Genomic DNA, 22,262 nt, shown 5'->3' with positions numbered 1-22,262 from the left:
TTGTCAAAGAAAATGGTCAATAGCAGAAAAGTAGCACAAAGGAAATACCTTAAGATCTCGCCTTTCCAGATGTAAAAGCTCAGAGCCTCGGATGTCATGGCTGATGAAGATTTCTTTGTACTCTCCCAAACTGAGCAGATCCAGCCAAGCAGCAACTTCATCTGTGCCCCATTTTTGAACTACCAAAGTTAAGAGCAAAACCCCCTTAATTTCTACATGCTCAAATGCATCACAAGCAAAGGTTAGGCCAAAGAGAGTGGAAAACAGAGTAGAATTGCCGTGCTAGCAAAGGGAAAGGTTAGAGGTGTCATTTCCACAAAAACTTACAGTTTCCTTTTCACATGCAGGTTAGAGGTTAGCAGTTAACATGAGAAAGTATCTAAACAAAGTTGGGGTTCTTTGCTTTGCAGCCATGCTTTCAGCTTTACTCCAGTTTCTTCAGTAAAGCCTTTTTTAAAACCTCATGTCCCAACAAATTCACATTAAACCAGCTTAGGATCAGTGACGCAAAATCTAACGATGTTCTGCTTTATGCCATTAATTTATTAGAAGCCATCCAGGGAAAGGAGAAGCCTTCAAAAACTAATTAACATGTAAAATTAAAACAGCAACCATACCTCAAATATAGCAATGGCAGCAAGCAAGTCCAGTTTTAATTAACAGATTCTAGTATTCTTAATTAATAAAAGTACTCTTTAAGCTACTGTGTTACACAGGCCATTAAGAAGCTCTCTATAAAACATTGATCTCTAAGGTTAGTTGCCCACATTAGTCCTATTAAGACCACATTTATTAAAAAATTAGTTATGCTACTTATTGCTATAATTTTGCAACTTCATTCAATGCTCATCACTTTATAATGAAGTGAAACCTTAAGTCTAATCTGAAATCTAAAGTTTGATCAACAACTGCAAGACTTTGCAGATTATGATCAATTCATTAAAAAGATAAAGACATAGAAACTATTTTAGGACCATCTGATCCTGGACATAATCTTAAGGAAGTAAATTCATGGATAAGAGTGGGAAGAGAGGAGAGTGGAGTTTGTTCAGCTTCTAATTATAAAATCAATATTGACTATCATGGTTTTTTGTTTGATCTGTGTCATTTGCTGAACTTATAACCCATCTGAAATTTAAGAATATCTGGTTAATTAAAACGGTGTGATAAAAGCTATTGCACACCTTCTGGAACTAACCTGAAAAACCTGAACTGGAGCTTCATAGGGTGTTCACCCATAGCTTGTATGGCTATGAGTTAATCAAACAGAATCACCAGCAAAGACACAGGTCCTGTTGCATGATAAAACTATCTAAGTATTTTCACAGTACTTCTTTGGTTCACTTGGAAGTATTTGAGTCCTACGGAATGCTTTCTAAATGCACTGAGAGAAATCTTTATCCTAATGAAGATGCCAAGTAGCTCAGTTACTTTTCACTCTGACTTTAATCTTAGGTAGAACACACAATGTTGCCTCTTACCAAGAAACCCCCACAAAATCACATTTTTCCACAAATTCTACTATTTTTCTTGTAATTTCAAAACACATACCAGGCTGAGAGCTGGTCTTATGCTTCTGAACTTTTTCTTTTTTAAACTTTGGCACTATACGAAACACTGTACTTCTGTTGTTTCTTTTAGCATAATCCAGAGGGGCATCCTGCATGAAATAATGGGCATGGTTACCTTTAATTAACAGAAAACAACAGTTAAATTACATGCTTGTAATGATAATTCATAGTTAATCTCAAAAACTAAGACCCAATTTTACTTCTGTAAAGAATAATGTTAGCATTTAACTCTATATGTGTTTCATTTATTAAATAACTATTCAAAACCTTTACATTCACAAATGGGAACAAAACACACACAAAAAAAACCCCCTAAGCCTAGAAGCTTGTTCACAGCAGACAGAATGATCCAGCATCACTACTGCAATTGCTTCTCTGGATAATGAAACATTCTAACTTATTCTTTCCTGTCAAAAGAAAATTAGTTCACTTAAAATCAGGAATAACTCATCAAACTTACCTCATCATCATTTGGTTGAAAAACATAATAAAGCCAAGGAATCTCAGCAAGTTTTCTCAACTCTACTTCCACACTGTGCAAAGCATCAGACAACAGTTCTTCATGGGGAGCTTCTAACTGCTATTTATAAACAGCCCAGAAAAATAGTATTTTTAGTTTCATTGAGATTTAACATTTCATCTAGGTATGTTGTTACCACGCACAAACAGATGACTACTTCATGTTGAGTGTAAAACAAACAGTGAAAACAAATAATCTTCCAAAATTACTTTTCTTGGGAGATGCACCAGACCACCTTGATACTACATTTTCCATGGTCCCAACCACAAAGGGATGACTGAGACAGCCGAGATTTTCAGACTGCAGTCACTGTCATCATTCACTGCATTCCTTACTCTTTATAGAGCAGAGTTATCTGGTAACACCACTACCTAGGACACACTAGAAAGGGAAACTACCAGCACAAGGGAGAGAAAACCTGATCAGAAGAGCAAGCACCTGGAAAATCTTTGTATGGAAAGTGGCGTAAAAAAGTTGAGTAGACGGTAGTAAGCCAGAGTTATTTTTTTTGGAAATGTTTTCAGATGGTAGATTGCTCTCTCATGGTCAAGTAAGAGGAAATGGATCTTGCTGAAAATGCTTCATGCCCAAAGGTCTTCCAGTACTGATACATTACTTGCACTATCCCTTCTAAATAGGTGAGACATGGAGCAATAGACATTGCTGCTGGTGAGGGTGGAAAGAGCTCCCTGACAGGAGACAAAAACATCAAGGACATCAGTGAAGACCAAAGAGTGAAAGAAAGTGGTGGCCATGTAAAAACCTTGGGATTTGCTGGCCTATGGCAATTTGTCTCTAGCAACACTTTGAGAACCCCATGGAGGTACCTGTTTCCTTTAAAATTCCAGCTGTTGTGTGAGTGAACCTGTGTGGAAGAGGTAAGGCAGGCAGCTGACCCCTAGAAAAGCTGTTTTGAGCTGACCCCTGGAAAAGCTGTTTTTTGCTGAAACACCATTTTGAGGTAAAGAATTGAATCCTAGAACAAATTGCTTGGAATCAATAATAAAGCAATCTGAACATCTATTTCTCTCTTTAAAGTAAAAGAAGTCCCAAAACAGTGCAGAATATCCTTTTGAAAGGATATAATTACATTACCTCCTAGTGACTGCATTTTTAAAATGGAGTTCTAAGAGAATCTTTGATCTATAGTGCCAGAAAAAGATTTTTGACATTGCCGGGGTTTGGTGATAAATTGCAAGCCCTCATTAATTTATCCTACCTAACAAAAACTTCTTTCCTTTGCTTCAGTAGTTTGCACAGTTACTGTCTTTCAAAAGAGAGAACACGTTTCGTAAGAGCTTGCTGTCTAGTACAGTAGTACTGAAAATATAAGCTCTTTTTGCTATTGTGTTATTTTCTCTTCTAAAGATCATAGAATTCAGTGTCCATAAACAGACTTTGATGTTTCTTTTGCCTTACCATTTTTTTTCAAAACAAATAGTTCAGTTAATCTGGAACACAGTTGAATACCCATTTGTCTATGAAGAAGTTACAACTTTTCTTGTGTTTTCATTTTTAGAAATTATTCAAGTAATCTATTTTTCTATAAATGAATGAAGCAAAGAATTCTGTCTTTCTCAACAAATACTTATCTAACTGCTTGATTCACAAAGGAAAACATTTTCCCTGGGGACAAAAAACCCACTCATGTGATGGTTCTCCTGAAATAAACTCAAAATAATAGTGCAATTCTGGTATGGGAAGAATCAGCAATTTACTCTACATTCTCCTCCTACAAAATCTTGGAAAATCTTCTCTCCAAGACAAAAATTAACACTATGAATGAAACAGTGAAAGTTTTTTCAATTCCTTCCAAATTTAATTTTTTAATATGAAAATATTTTACTTCAAGTGAGTTCAGATAATTTCTTTCAGTTGAAATGAAAAATCCTTAATTACGGGAATTCATTTTCCTTTAATGCATTTGAAATCTGTGCTCTGCTCCAGACTGGAAATGCTTTTTAAAAATCAAAAATGCAAACAGTGCCTTTGAAACTATCAAGAAAAAACATAGTATTTTTATTTTTTTCCAAACTTTATTCCAGCCATAACCATCTGGGAGATTCCACAAATCAGCATCATTGTCCCATCTTGAGCAGCTTGGTCTCGTAGAAGGCATCCCTGCCCATGGCAAGGGAGCTGGAAGTGGATGATCTTTAAGATCCTTTCCAATCCAAACCATTCTGTGATCCTAAGAAGCACCTTAGCAAGTGTCCTAGTTTAGTTGTTGACTGGGGTTAAACCATGACATCAAGCAGTATATGCAATAAAGACACCAGTTTACTGCTGTCAGGAGCTTTGATCACAGAATAGAGGGGTGAGAGAGAATTGAAGAGGCACAAAAAAAAAAAAAAAAAAAAAGAAAAGGAGAATATCATAGAAAGAATGTCTGTCTTTGTGAGATAAGAAAAATAATTTGGAGAACAGGTTATGAGGGGAGCAGCTGATGCGTGAAGCAACACCTTACACTTCATCATTTTAACAGAATGAGGGACCAATATACGTGCAACTTCAGCGTTTATAAAATACATGGCAATAAGGTTAACCAGGGTGCCTTGTTACTGTAGCTGTGAAAAACTATTCTAAACAAGTATGATATCAAATGAGTGTAATGCACATCTCTGGAATAGTATCTCAGTATTTTCCAAACAGTCTTTTTATTAAAAAATGGGCTTGTTGTAGACTCATGAAGACATTTGCACAGAACCATAATGAGCAGCAGAAGTACAACATGTAAAAATTCAGAAATGGAAAAATGAATCAAATTAAACTTTGGAGCCTGAACAAGGGACCAGTTCAACAACAGTGAGATCACAACTGGCTGTAGAAAAGGTAATGTTTCAAGGGGAAGGTTTCCATAATAACATTATTTCCAGCCTACCTTGATAAATTTCACCACTCCTGGTATGACATCTCCAACTTTGTTTTCTCCTAATTCCTCTTCCTAAACTATTTTAAATTTTTTTAAAAGTTCTTTCTTTTAATTCCCCATTAAATCTCAAATACGGGGGCTTAGTAATAGCAATTTGAAAAAAACATCAGATATTTTTCCTGTTTCTTGGACCAAAATATCTAATGAAAACTTTCCCTTTGAAAACATTCTGAAATAAAACATATGAACCTAATTTTTGACTATTTCTAGAACTCAAACCATATGGTCTTTAGACCATATTCAGTTTTGGTTACTGTAAAATAGACTCTCATTATTTACCACTTGTGTGAAAAGGTATGTGAACCTGCATCAGTCATTTTATATGCAACTCAGATAAATTAAAATATTCCTATTAATATCCATTTTTAATCACAACATTTAAATAAACAGTAAGTTAGTAATAAATCTGCTTCGGAACCTAAGAAAATGTAACTGTTCCTCATGAGTATGTTCTTAATGTAAAACTGGACTAGCATAGAAAACCTGACATCTTTCACCTCTTCACAATGTCACATACAGAAATTTTCCAGTTATTACCAGTTAAAGACTATAAAATAACTTCTGACAGGTATTAGAACAAGGGTGATATTTTGCTTGCCCAGACTAGATCTGTGGAAGTTGAATGCATGAGCCTTAACAGCTCTCACCCCAGGTTCTCCTTAAACTCTGAAGATGGTCACATAATAGTACACCCTGTAAGTTCTCTTAAATGCTTTATCTCCAGAAGATGATTTATCTTTTAATAATATAAGCCTCCAAGATAGCTGAGTGTGAATGAATCTCAAAAGGGACACTTACTTCTCTCCACTGACTATTAAAAAGAAGAGTCCAAGCAATGACCTAGTGAGGCAAGAGGGATGCCAGCCTAGGACAAGAATGTGTAACCCATTCTAATCCAACCACAAATGCAGTGTAATATCCTCCTATCGATCTTACAGAGCTTCTTGCAGCATGTCATAAATTGTGCACCGATTTTAAAAAGTCAGCAAAGAAAAAATCACAGATAATCTGAAGGAAGGAATAAAACCATGTGTCTTATGATCTTACCAAAGGAACTCTTCCAACTAGCAGAGATTCTGTTTCATTATGCAAGGCCTTCACATTGACAGCTATCTCCATGGCAGTGTTTCTGGTAAGGCTCTGGGGAATAAGAAGTATAAACATTATTTGAAGTGATGCAAGTCAAACTAAGTACTTTGGGCTTGCAGAACAGATCTTAAGTGCCTTCTCCTAGGAGAAATACGTCAATTTAGCTCTAAACTGACAAATTCTTCAGCACTGAGAACAGAAACCAAAAATATAGCATCTATTTACTATCCTTTGCTCAATTTCATTTAGTATGACCTTAACACAATCCTGAATATCATCAAATGACCAGCCACCTGTGAGACAAATCCGTGAGTTTTATCTATGACAAAGGCCAGCAGAGAAGTTGTCGGTCCCATTTAACAATGACTGCTGATCTCAATTTTTCACCTTATCCTTAGTAGAAGTAAGTTACTAGCCATACTTTAAGAAGCAAAGGGCAACTGATATATTTATCATGTGTAAATTTAGTTTAGATATAGATAGTTTCTACTGAATTATCTTTTCCGGGTCGAATTCCTGAAAACACCTAGATTGTCTAGTGGGAAGAGAGGAACCAGGAAATGCATTTCCCCTCAGCCCATTTGCATTCTCTGCATAGCACTTCAATAGCAATTAAGCATGAAAATTTCTCTGAAAGCATCCACAGAAACTGACCTTTATGTAGTAACAGAACTAGTTCAAACTTCGTCATGCCACCACTCTCTGTTTGGGGACATGCCTACGCAGTTGTCTGCAGCCCAAAGTGAGCTTACTTTGCCGATTGTTTCTGCTGTTTGCACCACCTCACTTGATTAAAGTGAGGATGCACCTCACTGCTGCATCCCTTCTGGAGGAGCACCCTCGGCTGTGGACCACCACTGCTGACGAAGCGAATTCTTGACTGCTTCCAAAAGGCAACAGTCATACCCTTACTGTGCCCCTAATCCAAACTCCCTGTCTCTCATTTGACTATTCACTCCCCCCTGCAATCAAACCCAGAAGGTCTGCATTTTAAGTGTCATTAATGTCCTTTTCCAATGTCCAATGTTCACATAAGAGTGTCAGCTGAGGAGGACACTGATGAACACAGACACTTCATCTTCTGCCTTCTCATCCAACTTGTTTTAATATGGGGACAGGGAGTACAATACAGCGACTGTGCTACAAGCTTGTGCACCCAGATATGATAGCTTATTTACTTATACATAAGTCTCTGTTCTTCCTTTACCTCTGGAAACCTTGGGTTGGCTTTATTTAATGCATGTGAACATGCATTAACAGCATGAGCAAGCTCCTGCTCCAAGAGGCCATGTATTTTTGCTGCTTCACAGATCCTACAAAAGTATTAAAAAAGGAAAATATTTCTTAATTTCTTTAAAGAGTAATTCTTAAGAACAGAACATTATCAGATGAGAAAATATAAAATTTGTTTCAGAAAACATTTTAAAATATAGTCCTTTATAACAAAAATTGAAATGCAATTCAATTCAAACAATTCTCTTCAAACAATACAGCACCTCATATAATCCATCAAAAATATCCATCACACAGATTATTTATGCTGCTACAAAACACTGAGACATATTTATATGTCTTAGAATACTAATGCTATGCAAAAAATGTACCAAAAAACATTGACCTATTAATTCAAATAACTATAGAGGAAAACTCTAGCACATTAAAACAACTTACTTGCAATTATCTTAAAAACCATTACAACTATTTCATAAGGCATATTCTTCAGATGTGAGATGAAAATTGGTTGCAATCATTTGAGATTATGGGAGGCCCAGCTGTAATTACAACCTCTGGACCATATCTAGAACAGTAAAGTTTTTAAGCTGTCTTGGTTAAACTTCTCTTTAAGTAATTGATACACTAATGATTCTTCTATGTCTACTTAAGTCACCAGTGCAGTATAAAAATATGTAGTTTTTCAATTCCTTTCTTATATTACCAGTGATTTTGATGCTAAAGAGGATTTATCATGATGATGAACTGAATACCAGCTTTACAAAGTGTTCTGATTTTTTTTTTAATTTCTTTAAAAAAAAGTATGGGTTTTTTTTTGAAAATGGAAGTGTCTTCTTTATTAAACTACTTGCTTATTTTCAGGAGCTACTTTCATCCTGAGATGCAAGGCTATGGGATCAGTTTTATACCATCAGCTCACTATCATCTCAAACCAGATAAATGACTGAAGTGCCCATCCTGCTGACTTCTAAAGTTGACTTCTAAAAGTGTCTTTTTTTAATAAATATATTTTTGCTTTTGCATAAAATGAGAGGGTTCAATCTCTGTAAAGAAGCTTTCCAGTTTTCCATTTCCAGTGCAACTTAAGAAAGTTGTTTTTCACAAGAAAAAAATCCAACACAAGCACACACAAATAAAATTAAAGAAATATATAAGAAAAGAACATATAATGAAGTTGAGCCTTAAAAAGAAATTTTAAAATTGGAATAAAATAACTGATATAGTGGCAACAAAACATTCATCAAAACCCAGAAAAAATATACACTTTTAAGTCTGTGCATTAACTTATTAATTTTACTGTACCTGGTAATAAGTTCTTCTGCAGCTTGTGAGCACAGCTGGATCTGTGCAACTTCTTCTTCTGTAGCCAACTCAACAGCTTGCTGAGGGTACAAGGGAGATCGTATGACAGGTTTACAGGAATCATACTTTTGTTTGTCTTCCCAAGACTTCAGGGTGTTTTCAAAGGCCTAATCAAAATGAATTATACATTCAGTTCACAGCACTTGGAGTATTCTTACTCATTAAAACATTTTATTTTACACTTTGTATATATTTAAATTATATAACATTTTTAGTTAAAATTAATTAAATAAACAACTGATTTAATTTTATATAAATAATACTATCTGTATAAATAATAATTTTACATTTAATTTCTTAAAACTTAGTAGAGAGAATAAGTCACTTCTGAAAGTTCTTTATCTCCTTCCCATTATCCTCAAAATGTGTCATCCAAAACAATAAGAACACAAAGACAGTGATAATGGTTGGACTCAATGATCTTAGAGGTCTTTTCCAACCTAAATGATTCTAGGATTCTGTGATTTTCCAATGCAAGCATATTTTGTGCAGATAGCTAGACTGAAATCTGAAACGAATACTGGATTCAAACATAGAAAATAGTGGGGAATAGTAACAAATTTAGTAAAATAGAGTTCAAATTCCATTAATTTCAACCTAAATTCAAGATCCAGTTAGTGGACAGAGAACTGAGGGGCAGTTACACCCTTCACACAATAATCCTAGACAAGTATGAACTCTCCAGTGGCTTTGTCACTACGTTCTGCCTGTGTCTCTTCTGTCCGAGACTGGGTCATGGGACAGAAGGAGGGTTAGTAGGACAGAGAGAGACAGGAGAGAAATGTGCAGAAAGGTATTCTGGTGAATGGACATTATAGAACTTTTGTATTTATGCAACTGTGCTAAAACTTCCAGGGAGGGAGGGAGGGAGGAAGGCAGGAAGGAAGGCAGGTAGGAAGGAAGGAAGGCAGGAATGAAGGCAGGAAGGCAGGCAGGCAGGGAACAATGTTGACCATTCTTATTATGCAGTAATAGGAATACAGGAATAGCACTAATAAAACCAATAAAAGTTAACAAAGCTTTGCCACTTACACAAAAGAATAATTCTCTGTTCATCTTATAGAAATTATATAACTGTAAGTAATTGTATGAGTTATATAAATAATTACAAAATATTTTTGTAAGCACTGTTTTGTTAACTGAAGCAAATTATTACAGACACCAATGTTAGCAGTGGCATCTCTTTTTGCAACATACTCTGTCTCGTGTGAGCATCTGAGCCCTGTTTTTATGTACGATCTTAATAACTCCCGGGGGCTGGATCCATGCCTCTCCATCGACTTGCACTGGAACCCCTTCATCACCAAGTATGGTGATCTTTACTGACCGACACTGGAAAAGAACAGACACGTTATTTTACAGAGCAATGAATACTAATCAAACTGACAGGCCACCTGAAATGTGTTGATTACTAGGAGCTGTGGCTTCCCTCCAGAACTGTCTCAAGAACGAAGAACTTTAATACTTCATTCATCATTGAAGACAATTTGTTACCCATTAAAAACAAAACAATGTCAGTGCTTTATTAATGCACAGTGTGGTGGTCATCCAGACTACCACTACCTGCCAGTATCCCAAACTGCTGCTAACCACGTTGTGTGCTTGCAAGCAAGAAACAGACCTGAGCTATCCTGTGGTGCTGCAGTTTGATGACTCTTGAGACTGCCATCTGCATACTGCCAAATACTGCAACAACTTCTAAGATTTTATCATCGAACGATGGAGCCCCAAATATCTGCAAAGAAATTTTGATGGTAAATCCAGTGCTTAGATTGCATGCTCATTGAAACACAGATTCGTTTACAGATTCATTTTCAACATTTAACTGCTCTAACTTACTGCATAATAACTATATTGTGTCTAAAGTCATAGGAGTAAGATACCAAAGACAAATATTATTCTAAAATAGCAATGCTAATAGCATTTCAAATATCTGAACGCCAAGTCATATCCTCATATAGGAAGGATGACATGTTTCAGCATGCAGATTAAGAAACATTTTTCAAGGCAAGATGAGAGGCCAATTCAAATCTTTGCTTGGCTAATGTACTTAATATCTAAAAGGTTCTTGAAAGTAAGAAAAGCAATGATGTCTTTTTACTCTCAGAAGTGCTTATCTGTTTATATTTTGAATTTTCTGGAAACCAGCATTTGAGTCCACACTCTGCTTTGTTTAATACAGCTTTGACACTGAAGGATCTTGGTTTTGCTGTATGTAATTATCCACTGTAAATACTAGAAGTGTTTCTGTATGGAACAAATGTCCTCCTATCCAGCAAACGTGCTGAATTTCCACAAGCTCATACAAAGCACAGGAAGTCCCGCCACCTGGTGTCCTGCTGGGGAATTCAGCCACAGGACAAGTCTTCGGCTGGAGTTCAGCTGGGTCTGGCAGGTGATACCACACTAAGGTCACTTGAAGCTGGCCATTTTATCTTGATATGCAATAGGGAGCAATGAGGGAGAAAAATCAGCAGGAGAAATCACTCCAGTAAGGGTTTAGTGGGTAGAGAGATCACCTCTCTCAGCAGTACTTGGACTATCTCAGTTGACACGTTGGGCAGAGAGTAAGCTGCGTCAGAGACACCTGAGACCAGACTGGAGAAAATCCCTTAAAGAAGCTCAAAGTTAGGTCCTGCCTCCAGACAGAAGATTTCCTGGAGGTGAAGAATAAGATCCAGCACTGTGTAATCCAGATAGTGTCTGCAGCAATAGCTCAGAGAGGGAGAGGATGGGGAACAAGGTAGGGAAGTTTGGTCCCTGCTGCCCACCGAGCCAGTGGGAGCCTTTATCCCAGTTCAGTGAGCTTTGGCCAGGAGGCTGAGAAGGGCATCTCAGGGAAAGGGCTGCACAGCATAGTTTGTGCCACATCCAGGTGGCACATCCCATCAGAACATTCCAGGATTGCACAGATAGATTGGATCTTGAGTACAAAAGTGTCAAAACATGAAAGCTTTTACTGGCTCTAGAGTGTTTTCATGCAAAAAGTTTCTCCATCTGAATTTTTTTGCAGTTTCCATGGAATTTTTCACACGAGTATGTGAACATCTTGACAAGAGCAAAGATGGTGATTCTGTTATTCCAAGGTAAAAAGTGTGAAGAGTTATTGATCCAGCAACTGACACCTACAGGGCTAGTTCTTGCATGGGTTAAGAAAAAGCAGTTGTAGAATTTCATTTATTTTGTGTTTCTATTTTAGCAAAAAGACTACCACTACTATTTTAGCAAAAAGAAAAACCACAACCCAATCTTCTGCTGTGTCTCTCCACCAATAATATCTCTACTGAAAACCAACCTTTTTTTTTTTTTTCTGCTGGAATGGACAGTGAAAAATCATGGGATATATTTTCACTTAAAAAAAAAATCAACAAGACATACAGTTTAAACTGAAACAGCCTCCCCAAATAAGAGCTGTTATCCAAACTATATGCTACTACTATTAAAATCAATTGAGAAGAGGAGGTCATGATATTTATTGCTGCCCAGAAGTTTACTTCTTTTTACTGTTACTTACATCATCTTCTTTGGTTCCACCCCAGAAATTAGTCCCACCAGCATAGCTGGGAATGTTTAGCACAGCTATGCCCTGCAGGCTTGGAAGAGGGATGTACTGTCCATCACACTGTAATGGATAAAAGCTCATTCAGTTTATAAATAATATGATAAAAGTAACCAACCATTTTTAACACATGAAGCTTCAACAGAGCTGACAAGGGAGGACAGAGTCATTAATAGGTCTGACACAAGACTATTCCCTCCAGGCAGTGAAGCACCTCTAATAAAAACCTCTTCTCCCTAGTCTTAGCGTTGATTTTTGCAGAGTTGAAAACCATGTAGATCTACATGCTGTAGTATCTACAGCCATGGTGTTCCATGACTCTTTAAAGAACCATTTTCACATTCCTTATTATGAAATTCCTCATGCACTTTGACCATGGTTTGTTTACCAAGGATTAAAAATCTTTTTGCAGTGAAAAAACTAATCTCCCTGAGTTCACACAAGTAAGATCGTCATAAACATTACAAAAAGATTCATTTACCCATTCAGTAACTAGTCTTGCATCCTATATCAGCATTCCCAAAATTGCAGCAGACTTGTTATTTAGGTAAATCCATCAAGCTCGGGGTGGTGTGTGTGTGTCAAAAATACCCAAGAATATTTCTGGCATAGCCACAAATGTTAATTGTCAGTGTTAGCATGTATTGTTGACTTTCTGTAAAAATAACTTCACCCTCCTCCCAAAAGTGCAAAGACAAATGTAGGACTGACCCCGCAGTTGTTACCCTGGCTGAGGCTGGGAGTTGTTGATTTTGCAGGTAAGAGGTCACTCCTATATCCAACTGTTCAGTCCTTTCTTACTGCTTTATCTCCCAAAACCCATAAGCAATGCCGAGTCCTACTCAACACGATCGTGGCATGACATAGGCCAATCTCATATTATTTGCAGCCAAGAGTAAATTTACAGATGTCAGTGAAATCACTCTTGACTCAGAGCAGTACAACTGCCTGCAGAGGTGAGCACAATGATCTCAAGCTACTCCACAGAGACTCAAAAGCGAAGTCCTGCAGCAGTGCCACAGGCATGGATTTGAAGTAAGTTGGAAATAAAAGGCTGTAAATGCTGGACTCAGGTGTCACTTTGTGAACCACAAAGTTAGAGGTCCCTGCCAGTCCCACAGAAAGATTTTTAAATTATATAAACGAAATAGAAATTTTCAGGAAATAAGGACAAATATGTATCAACTTTATCAGGAGGAGAACGATATGCAAAATTATTTCCAGAATGTGTATAGTGCCCTCTTTTTATGATATAATCTCAGCAACAAGACAGAATTTAACATTTTAATCAAGATGTGATGGTATCCAAAATATAGCGTGATATTAATAGATGCTGCACCACCATTTGGTTTATAGTGGAGGTCTGCCTCTAGCTCCTGAATAAGGCTGATATTTTGCAAGACAACACTAAATATGAAATTTCTACTTGCTGGCTTAATTCCAGAAATATTAAAAAATAATTATGGAAAAGTCAGCAGTGAATGTATTATCGAATCTTATTTGAATCAGATTCAAAAGACCCTTAAATTAGAATTCTGTCTGAAGCATACATAACATTCTTTCATTATATTTGCTATCTACTGCATAATTCCTTGATAATTACTCAATCCTTAGCTAACAGCAATCTGTTGCTACCAGACAAAATCCTCCTAAATCTCAGAGGAGTGAGAAAGAGTTCCAGTAACCTAAAATTATTCTTTCAACTTTAAAATTTACCCTCATATAAATATCAAGAACTTCCATATGAAGTACTTAGCATGAAATAAAAGAAGAAATTTTATATGTTCTCTGTCAAAATCCAGCTTAGATACTCTTTGGGTGAAAATAACAGTACCCATCCTGTAGTCTTTTTCTGCATTTTGTAATTATCTCCTTTAAGTTCCAAGTATCATGAGGAATATTTAGCTTTTATGTTAGAGCCTAAAAGACAAAAAATAGCTAGCTATGTTTAGACACAGCATTTGCTGTTGCTGTGATAATATCTTGCTTCTTTTGCATGACTACTAGGGAAAATCTCTACTGGTGTAGTTGGGCTTCTTGTGATACAATTCAGAATCTCTTCTCTTTTTTCAGGAATTTTTGATTATTTGTGTGCTCTCCCTATATGTGTAATCAAAATTTCAGATATATTAAAATGAACCTGAAGAATTAAGACTCCTTGTCTCTTTCCTTCTGTTTATTTTATGGTCATTTCTGTTGTTGCCCTTAAAACCTGGTCTTCCTTTTGAAGCAATGAACATTAGGAAATATATCCTACCTAAGCAATTTTTGGGGGTTTTTTAACCTGGTAATTACAAGAAACATTATATTGGCTATTTTGTGATCTTTAAGTACTGACATTTTACTCAAACACTGTACTTGGAGAACGAACTTTTACAGAGCACATCTTTATACTGTGCCTTTGAGGTCAGCTTGAGTTGATACAAGAATGCTAAAAGGTTTCAAAAAGAAGCCCAAATTCTTCACTGCACACTGTGGAAGCAAAAATACTTATTCTGTGCATAAATAAAATTTACCTCAAGTTGAACTTTTTGTTCTAAGTTCTTGTAAGTTCTCTGCAGTAGCTCTTTCGTGCCAAGAACTCCATACCACATCATGTTTTTCGTCCGACTCCTGTAAGCAAGTAAAACAAGATTCACATATTGAAATATACACATTATTGTGCCTTGTATTTGTAGGAAGAGAAACATTTAAGACATTCATATAAAGAGAGAAGGAAAAGAAAAGAATGGAAATATCTTGGCTCTGTTACTGACAATTATTTTACCTGCATTTTTCAGGGTGCTCTTCTCGCTTGTTATTAAATTCTAGTGAAATTTTTGCATCTAACCCAATTCCAAAGTAGTTGTTCATGACACATTTTTCTGAATATCCCTCCCTGTTAAAGGAAAAGAGATAATTAGGTGTACATTTGTACAGAACCTGGACACACAGCCACCTGTGACCAAGACTGTTGTTGGTCTCAGAACACAATATCAACCAAGAGATTTTAAGAGATCTTTCCTCTGAATCTCCCTGAGGAAACCCACCAGTAGTTGAAGAGACAGGTTGTATGACAGCTCCTTCACAACTGCAAGTTACTGCCCGTAGGGCAAAGGAAAAACTGTACTGCACCCCCATCCAGCACTATCTCAACTATACCCAAAACAGTGCAATTCCATGAGAGAGCTTCCCCAGGCCCAGCTCTGGGACAGCAACAGCACACCATGCTGAGCACCCAGGCTGTAGTTAGGCTTGCTGGTGCTAGATGTTTGGCTGATGCTGCTGGCATTGCAGGGCTTTGTTTTAAGGGAGCCATAGCCCAAAACCCAGGTACCACCCGTAAGTCTCTGCCAATGCTACACCCACTTCTGAGAAGCAGAGACAGCTTAGGACACAAAGTTTCCACCTCACTGCTCCAGTCCTTAGGGGATCACTCTTCTTTCTCCACTACGAAGTGCCCAGACCTGCTTCAACATCTTGCTGGCGGCTGAGCTTGCGTTCAGACCGGCGGTTTGGGCAGAAAAACCCAGCTCTGAAAGACTACTGTCCTCCTCCTCCCAGTGAGCAAGGGGTAAGTGAGCAAATGTCTCCTATTATTTCTGCTGCTGCAAAACAATTTTGCACTACTCATAACTAAATGGCATAATCCAACTTGTTTTCAGACATTGAGGTCTACTGCCAAATGATAGCAAACAAGAACTACATAATAAAAAAAGAAATTGTAAAAATGTAAAAAAGAAAGCCCTTAAGAAAAGCAAAGTAAAGCAAAACAGTACATTTGGGAAAAAAAAAAATATTTCTTACAGGGAATCTGGATCCGGGTCAATAAACGGCGTAGCACCAAATGGATCGATGTTTGCTAGCAACATTTTGCTAATAATTGAACTTCCTGCAATGGAAGCAGCTAGACCAGCCCTCAAACCTGATTAAAAAACAAAACAAAACAAAACAAACCAGAAAGAAAATAATAAAAAACCAATTTGTATTTGATAAACAGACAAACATATAAGCCACATACTGAGAAACAAAATTCATGAAATCTGTACAGGGAATGATTGTGATTCGATCTCAGTTTTTATCTATGTTGGTTATCTTTTCAGGTCTCTGGCTCCCTTAAGGAGAAAGTCAACTGTGCTGTGGTGTGGTGGCTGACTCTTCATGTACTACCATTGAAAAAGAAAAAAACAAAGAAAATTTAAGATTTCAGGCCAACACTCACTAGCTGGTAGAGTAACCAAATGGGTGACCTAACATCCAAAAAGAGTACTAGAGCTTTTTATTTAGTTTAATCTTCTCCTAACTGTCCATGATTTTTCTTTGGTCCTATCCTTTGGAAATATTCCTAAGGAATATCCTTACCATTTTTACAACTGGTAGAGCCGTAGCTTAACTTAGCTTAATTTGTGGAAAGATCACAGACTTGACACACCTACTTTGACTAATATCAATGTCATTCTACAAAATACCATATAATGCACGTAAACAAAGAAAAGCTTTCTGACAGCTTTCTCTTAAATTTGCCTAAAGAAAAAATGTAAGCTCAGTTCCATTATGTTTCAACTATACTAATAAAGTTAACAGAAAGCCAACTGTATCCTGGACTGTATCAAAAAAAGTGTGGCCAACAGGGCAAAGGAGGAGATTCTGCCTCTTTACTCCACTCTCTTGCTACCCTGCCTGGAGTGGTGTGTCCAGCTCTGGGACCCCCAACATAAGAAGGACATGAACCTGCTGAAGTGAGTCCAGAGACTGGACAAAAGGAAGAAAATTTTTATGATGATGGTGGTGAGACAAAGGAACAGGTTGCCCAGACAAATTGTGAATGCCCCATCACTGCAAGTGTCCAAGGTCAGGTTGAATGGGGTTTTGAGAACCTGATCTAGTGAAAGATGTCACTGCCCATGACAGAGGGCTGGACTAGATGACATTTAGAGGTCCCTTCCATGTCAAATCACTCTGATTCTAAGACCCTGAATGTTACTTTTCACCTTCCAGAATCAAATACAACACTTCTAATACTTCTGGTGTTATGTCAAATGATCAGAAATCTTCTACATTATTATGCATTTCTTCCTACATGATACAACACAAAGATGTGTATCTCAATTCAAACAAATTCAGGGCATGAAGTAAAAGTTATTTGACAGCAAGCAGGGGACTGGAAGGCAATATTAAAGTAGCTTAAGGAACAGCAGATTCCAAAATCATAATTACCTGGGCAGATAATCCTTGTGTTAAGTACTGGGAGGTTTTCCTTGCTTGCAGCCAAAGCTGGAGCAGAGAAAGAACCTGTCTGAGAATGGATACCTCGGCTTGTACGTCGATCGGGAGATCTTGGTGCAGTTTTAGCTGAGCAGAAGAAGCAAAAGTAAGAGCACTAATTAGACCTATTATGACATTACTACATAGTTTTGACGGCCCTGAAAATGTTTCAAAAGGGTTAATTTAATCTGTTACTATTCCACGACAAATCACACCAGAGTTTTTCTTCTAAATACAGGAAAGAAAACTCAGAAACAGAGCAAGTGAGAAACACAAATGAAAAGGAACAAGTGTGCACAGCACTCAACATGAGGAGTTGTCATTTATATTTCAAGCTACTAGCAAAAGTATCATATGTATTAAATGTAAATGTGTTCATAAAAATGTACTATGTCACCTTAAAATGCAGTAGTATTTAATGCTGCAGTAAGCTTCTTATAAACATGTTATTGACATAATAAAACTTGGACTTAAATTCAATCTATATTTACTTATAAATATAGATGTATTATATAGTACATTATTATTTATACCAACTTTAATATAGATAGCTATTCTAACACACAGGTCATGGAAATATCTCATCAACAGTCACAGTATTTTCTTCAAGCAGCTAAAATGGGCCTCCTGCCTGCATCAGGTTTATGAAAACATCAAACAAAACTCTGACATCTTTATTTACAGCCAAACTGAAAACTGCAGGGGAAGGTTAAAAGCTGTGTTCATACTTGTTTTTTGCAATTAGAGAGATAGTGGGGGATATCCGTTTTCCATCATCTTTTTTCACAAAAAAAACCAAACAAGCAAACAAACAAACTGGCAATCACCCAAATAATTAACTTATTTATTAAAATTCTCCAGAAAATCGACCAACAAAACCTTGACAGGCAGCAAGGTTTGGTAGCCAATGTAACTGTTGTTGACAAAGGCTCAGGAAGAAGAAAGAGAAAAAAATCAAGGGGAAAGAGAAGATATTCACAAAAGTAACTAGTAGCTCAGTGAGGCCAGTTATCCCCTGGGCTGCCTCTGGAGGTGATGAAGGATAGGCTTTGCAGAGGGCTGACCTCAGGTGCTGTAATTTGCTTTCCTGGCAGACCTTGTTTCATGCAGCCTGAGAGAATATGCCAGTGCCTGCTTTAGCCTGGGGAGGTTAATCTTTGTGTAATTCAGCCCAATCAGACACAGCCAGAAATTGGTGCCCAAGGAAGAAAGTTTGAGTATTACCAAATGCTTTGTTATAGCATTTCCATGTGCATGTAGAAAGCTTTCACACAACAGATGGTCACAGACAGACACTTCTCAGCTACCTCTGCTCCAAATTAGCTCACATGTTAAAACTACTTCAGCTTAAGGCAACTTCAACCTTGACCATCTGAAGAAGCTCAGAACAAAAAAAAAAAGAAATTATTTGAAGGTGATCTGATCTATTCCTTTCAAAACTAATTCAGCAAAAACAGAATTAGTAGGACTAGTACCAAAACAACAGCAGGAAAACAGCACCAGGAAAGTAGTGGTAAGGACAGAATATATTCTTTTTAATGGCTGGAGCAGGAAAGATCAGTTCATGCCAATCATAAGTCAGCCTGAGAGTAATGTGGGTGTAATGCATAAAGACATGAGTAGGAAAATCTAGAGACAGAAGTAACATCTAGAACAAGGATTTAGGCATTGTGTTCAAATCAATTCAGGCCAGAATTTGTGCATTCACTCTTTCTTTTTTTAAGTGATGATAATCTAGCATAGAACAGTCAATGGTATGGCAAGTTCTTCACTTTCTTGTTTCCCAGGAGTAAGATTAAGTACCTTTCTCGACAACCTACTAAAGTCAAACAGAAATTACTAAACATAGGACAGACAAAAGTGGATGGATTTTTCTGGACTGTTTTATATAAAAGGTCTGACAAAGCAGACTAACAGCTCCTCCTGACTTTAATATCTTTATAACAGCCACAACAGTTATCACAAAATCGTATAGTATTACATGATAGCAATACAACATAATGATTTGTATCTATGTATGGCAAAACACTGTAATAATGTCAAAAAATGAAAAGGAATAAAAAATGGCAGGAGATAGCTAATGAGAGTTATTAAATATTTAGATGAAGGTATTAACATATGGAAAAACATTATCTTCAACAAATGACCAGGAAGATCCTCAGAGGGTAAAATATAATACTCAAAACAAAATGAATATTTTTCATAATATTTCAGAAGTATTTTTCATAATACTTCTGAAAAATTCACAACACTATTCACACAGTCTGTCCTCTCTGTACTTGTGAGCAAGGCAGTTATATTAAACAGGAAAAATCAACAGAGCAGATGCTCTTTATTTGACAGATAAGAGTCATGGGAATAACTGCAATAAAGATAAACTTTTGCTGTGAATGCTCTGATAAAAATAATGGAGCTCTAATGAGTAAAACTGATGTTTCACTGCAGATAACTGAATTCATATTTCATGCTTTGTCCCTAAACATCTATCGTCCACTGACAGCATTAATATGCTCTCTATTTCACATAGATATATGAAGAATAATACAGCTTCCCATTAGATGCAGAAATTATACCACCAAGAAACAAAGGGTTCAATACATTTCTACACATCTGTATATTGTTCTTTTATTATACAGTTGTGGCAGTAGGATTGGGTCATCTGTAGGGCCAGCATCCTCTATGAGCTACTATTGTAAAGGGACAACCAACATGCATTAATTCCTCTAACCAAGGGAAAAGGGAAGGGAGTAATGAAGAGACAGTCACTGGATAAAGCCTGACATCCATTTCTGGAGAAAATGTGAGTTTCTGGGTGAAGAGAAGCCCTAAAAGCCTAATGTCTTATTTCTAAGGTAGGATCTAATGACACCGGCACCAGCTTCAGAGCAGAGCCTCATGAGGACAAGTTTTGAGGATGTTAGTGTGGCTTAGGGTAACAAAAGGTGATGCAAATCCCAAACAACTTTTTTCATTTTGCCACAAGAAGCTGCTCACCAAGTATGTACAGGATGGGCTTTGCTGTCCACCACCTACCGCTGTTTCTTTATGACTCACAGATCATCTTGTGACCTCACCTGCAGTGCATCACTGTCCACTTTGATAATATGGCAAAGACTGAAATTTCCACCTACACTGAGAAGCAGCTTTCCTAAAATTGCTACGTAGCTTGGGACTGAAAATGTCTATGAATAAGACATGCTAATGCCACCATTACCTAGGCTCTAGCTCCTGCTCAGGTTCATGTAGACAGGTGAGCGTAAACCTTCTCAGCTTTGCAAACACATTCCAAAAGACTGTTCATCTAATCTCCCTCATTTTTATTTCAACTTTTATTTTGCCAAATCTATTAAAATTTGTGAATAGTTTCCAGTGAAACAGGATGCTAATATTGTTAATTATGGGACCAATTATGCTCCAAATGCAACTATAGGGACACTACATATTTTTATTTCATTCCTAATTTTCTCACTTGATGGGGACTCAAGTTCCTTTGTATCTTCCTCTTTTTCCTCTTCCTTGGATTCATCCAGTTCTTTGCTGTATTCCACTGGAGATTGGTTCACTTGTTCTTCACTGTGAGCATTCTGCTCATCCACAACTGCTTATTAAAAGAAAAGACAAAGTTTCAAGATTTTTAAAGAAAAACTGCATATATGGAAAAACAACTTTTCTTTTTTTGGTAGCCTTAAGTTTAAAAATATTAACAAAAGAGTTCTATCGCTAATTCAGTGAAAGAGTCTATCAGTTCTCTGCAAGTGATAAAGACTTGCTGTCAGAATTTTTGTGGGTTAAAATAGTTAAAAAAATTGCACACTTTCATGTGTGCACACAAATGCATATATAAGTATTCAGACCTGCAGACAGACATCAACATTTGAACAAGATGCATTTCTTTTCCTTACAGCTTGTAAAAAGCACATAATTTTATCTACATAAGAATGTAAAAATAAGATTTTATAATTAAAACTTATTCCAGTTAGAAAAAACAAACATTATGATCCTATCATATTCTACAAATACAGATCAAAACGTCGCTGACATGCACCTTTTTCTGCTTGTTCAATGATCTGCCTCACAGCCTTCTTCAAGCTGTTTGCTCGGAGCATTAACTGTTCCCTCGGTTTGAAGAGTTTCTGGGTGGAAGACTTTGAGACACACTCCACTAACTGCTCTTTAATTTCAGAAAAGGATTCTTCACTTGAAAACTCCTCTGCTTCTTCTTCCACAATGGGGGGAGCGATGCCTGGGAGAATGGGAGCAGCCTGGGCTTCCGTGTGAAGAGCCTGGAGCAATAGGTCTAGCTTCTCATTTAATTCTGAGCACTAAAACAAAGTGGAAAAGAATACACACACACACCAAACACACACACACACACACACACACACACACACACACAAAATCAACAGTGAACATGTGAACATTTTAAAGAGTTAAGGTACCAGGTCATATTTGAAACTGTAGGTGTCTTTAGAGTCTGTGCTAATTCCTTATGTAAAATCCAAGTTGAGGTTCAACATTTTGGAATATCAGATTGTGAGTAGGTCTTCATGGTTGGTTTTTTTTTGCAGACATACTCTGTGATACTCAACCAGATTAGAGCAATTATAGATACAAAAAATATATATCTACATGTATATATATATATATATACAAAAAATGACACAAACCCCCTACAGTCAGATTAAAATAACACACCATGCTAAACTCAGCCTGCCACATAACTAGGGTACAGATTAGATCTTACTCCCCTCC

At 36.9% G+C, this 22,262-nt stretch overlaps 1 protein-coding gene across 3 annotated transcripts in view; it reads right to left on the bottom strand.

Moving 5' to 3' along the window:
* DGKH (diacylglycerol kinase eta) overlaps nucleotides 1-22,262 on the bottom strand; it is a 162,553-nt gene that overhangs the window by 16,428 nt on the left and 123,863 nt on the right. For 2 of the 3 annotated variants that reach the window (XM_050331892.1, XM_050331895.1), the window contains 15 exons: nucleotides 21,556-21,832; nucleotides 20,980-21,108; nucleotides 17,463-17,597; nucleotides 16,053-16,170; nucleotides 15,034-15,144; nucleotides 14,783-14,879; nucleotides 12,222-12,329; nucleotides 10,329-10,442; nucleotides 9,905-10,039; nucleotides 8,648-8,814; nucleotides 7,320-7,425; nucleotides 6,071-6,163; nucleotides 2,032-2,151; nucleotides 1,552-1,660; nucleotides 49-179 (listed from right to left, as the gene is read on the bottom strand). In XM_050331892.1, coding sequence (XP_050187849.1) covers nucleotides 49-179; nucleotides 1,552-1,660; nucleotides 2,032-2,151; nucleotides 6,071-6,163; nucleotides 7,320-7,425; nucleotides 8,648-8,814; nucleotides 9,905-10,039; nucleotides 10,329-10,442; nucleotides 12,222-12,329; nucleotides 14,783-14,879; nucleotides 15,034-15,144; nucleotides 16,053-16,170; nucleotides 17,463-17,597; nucleotides 20,980-21,108; nucleotides 21,556-21,832 — 1,950 coding nt within the window. The remainder of the gene's footprint in view (nucleotides 1-48; nucleotides 180-1,551; nucleotides 1,661-2,031; nucleotides 2,152-6,070; nucleotides 6,164-7,319; nucleotides 7,426-8,647; nucleotides 8,815-9,904; nucleotides 10,040-10,328; nucleotides 10,443-12,221; nucleotides 12,330-14,782; nucleotides 14,880-15,033; nucleotides 15,145-16,052; nucleotides 16,171-17,462; nucleotides 17,598-20,979; nucleotides 21,109-21,555; nucleotides 21,833-22,262) is intronic. The other variant, XM_050331894.1, reaches the window with a different exon arrangement.

Source organism: Myiozetetes cayanensis, unplaced genomic scaffold (genome assembly GCF_022539395.1).
Source record: "Myiozetetes cayanensis isolate MyiCay16 unplaced genomic scaffold, myiCay2020 scf5-8, whole genome shotgun sequence".
NCBI lineage: Eukaryota > Metazoa > Chordata > Aves > Passeriformes > Tyrannidae > Myiozetetes > Myiozetetes cayanensis.
The sequence above is the reverse complement of the archived record's forward strand: the minus strand, read 5'-3'. Positions and strand labels throughout refer to the sequence as shown.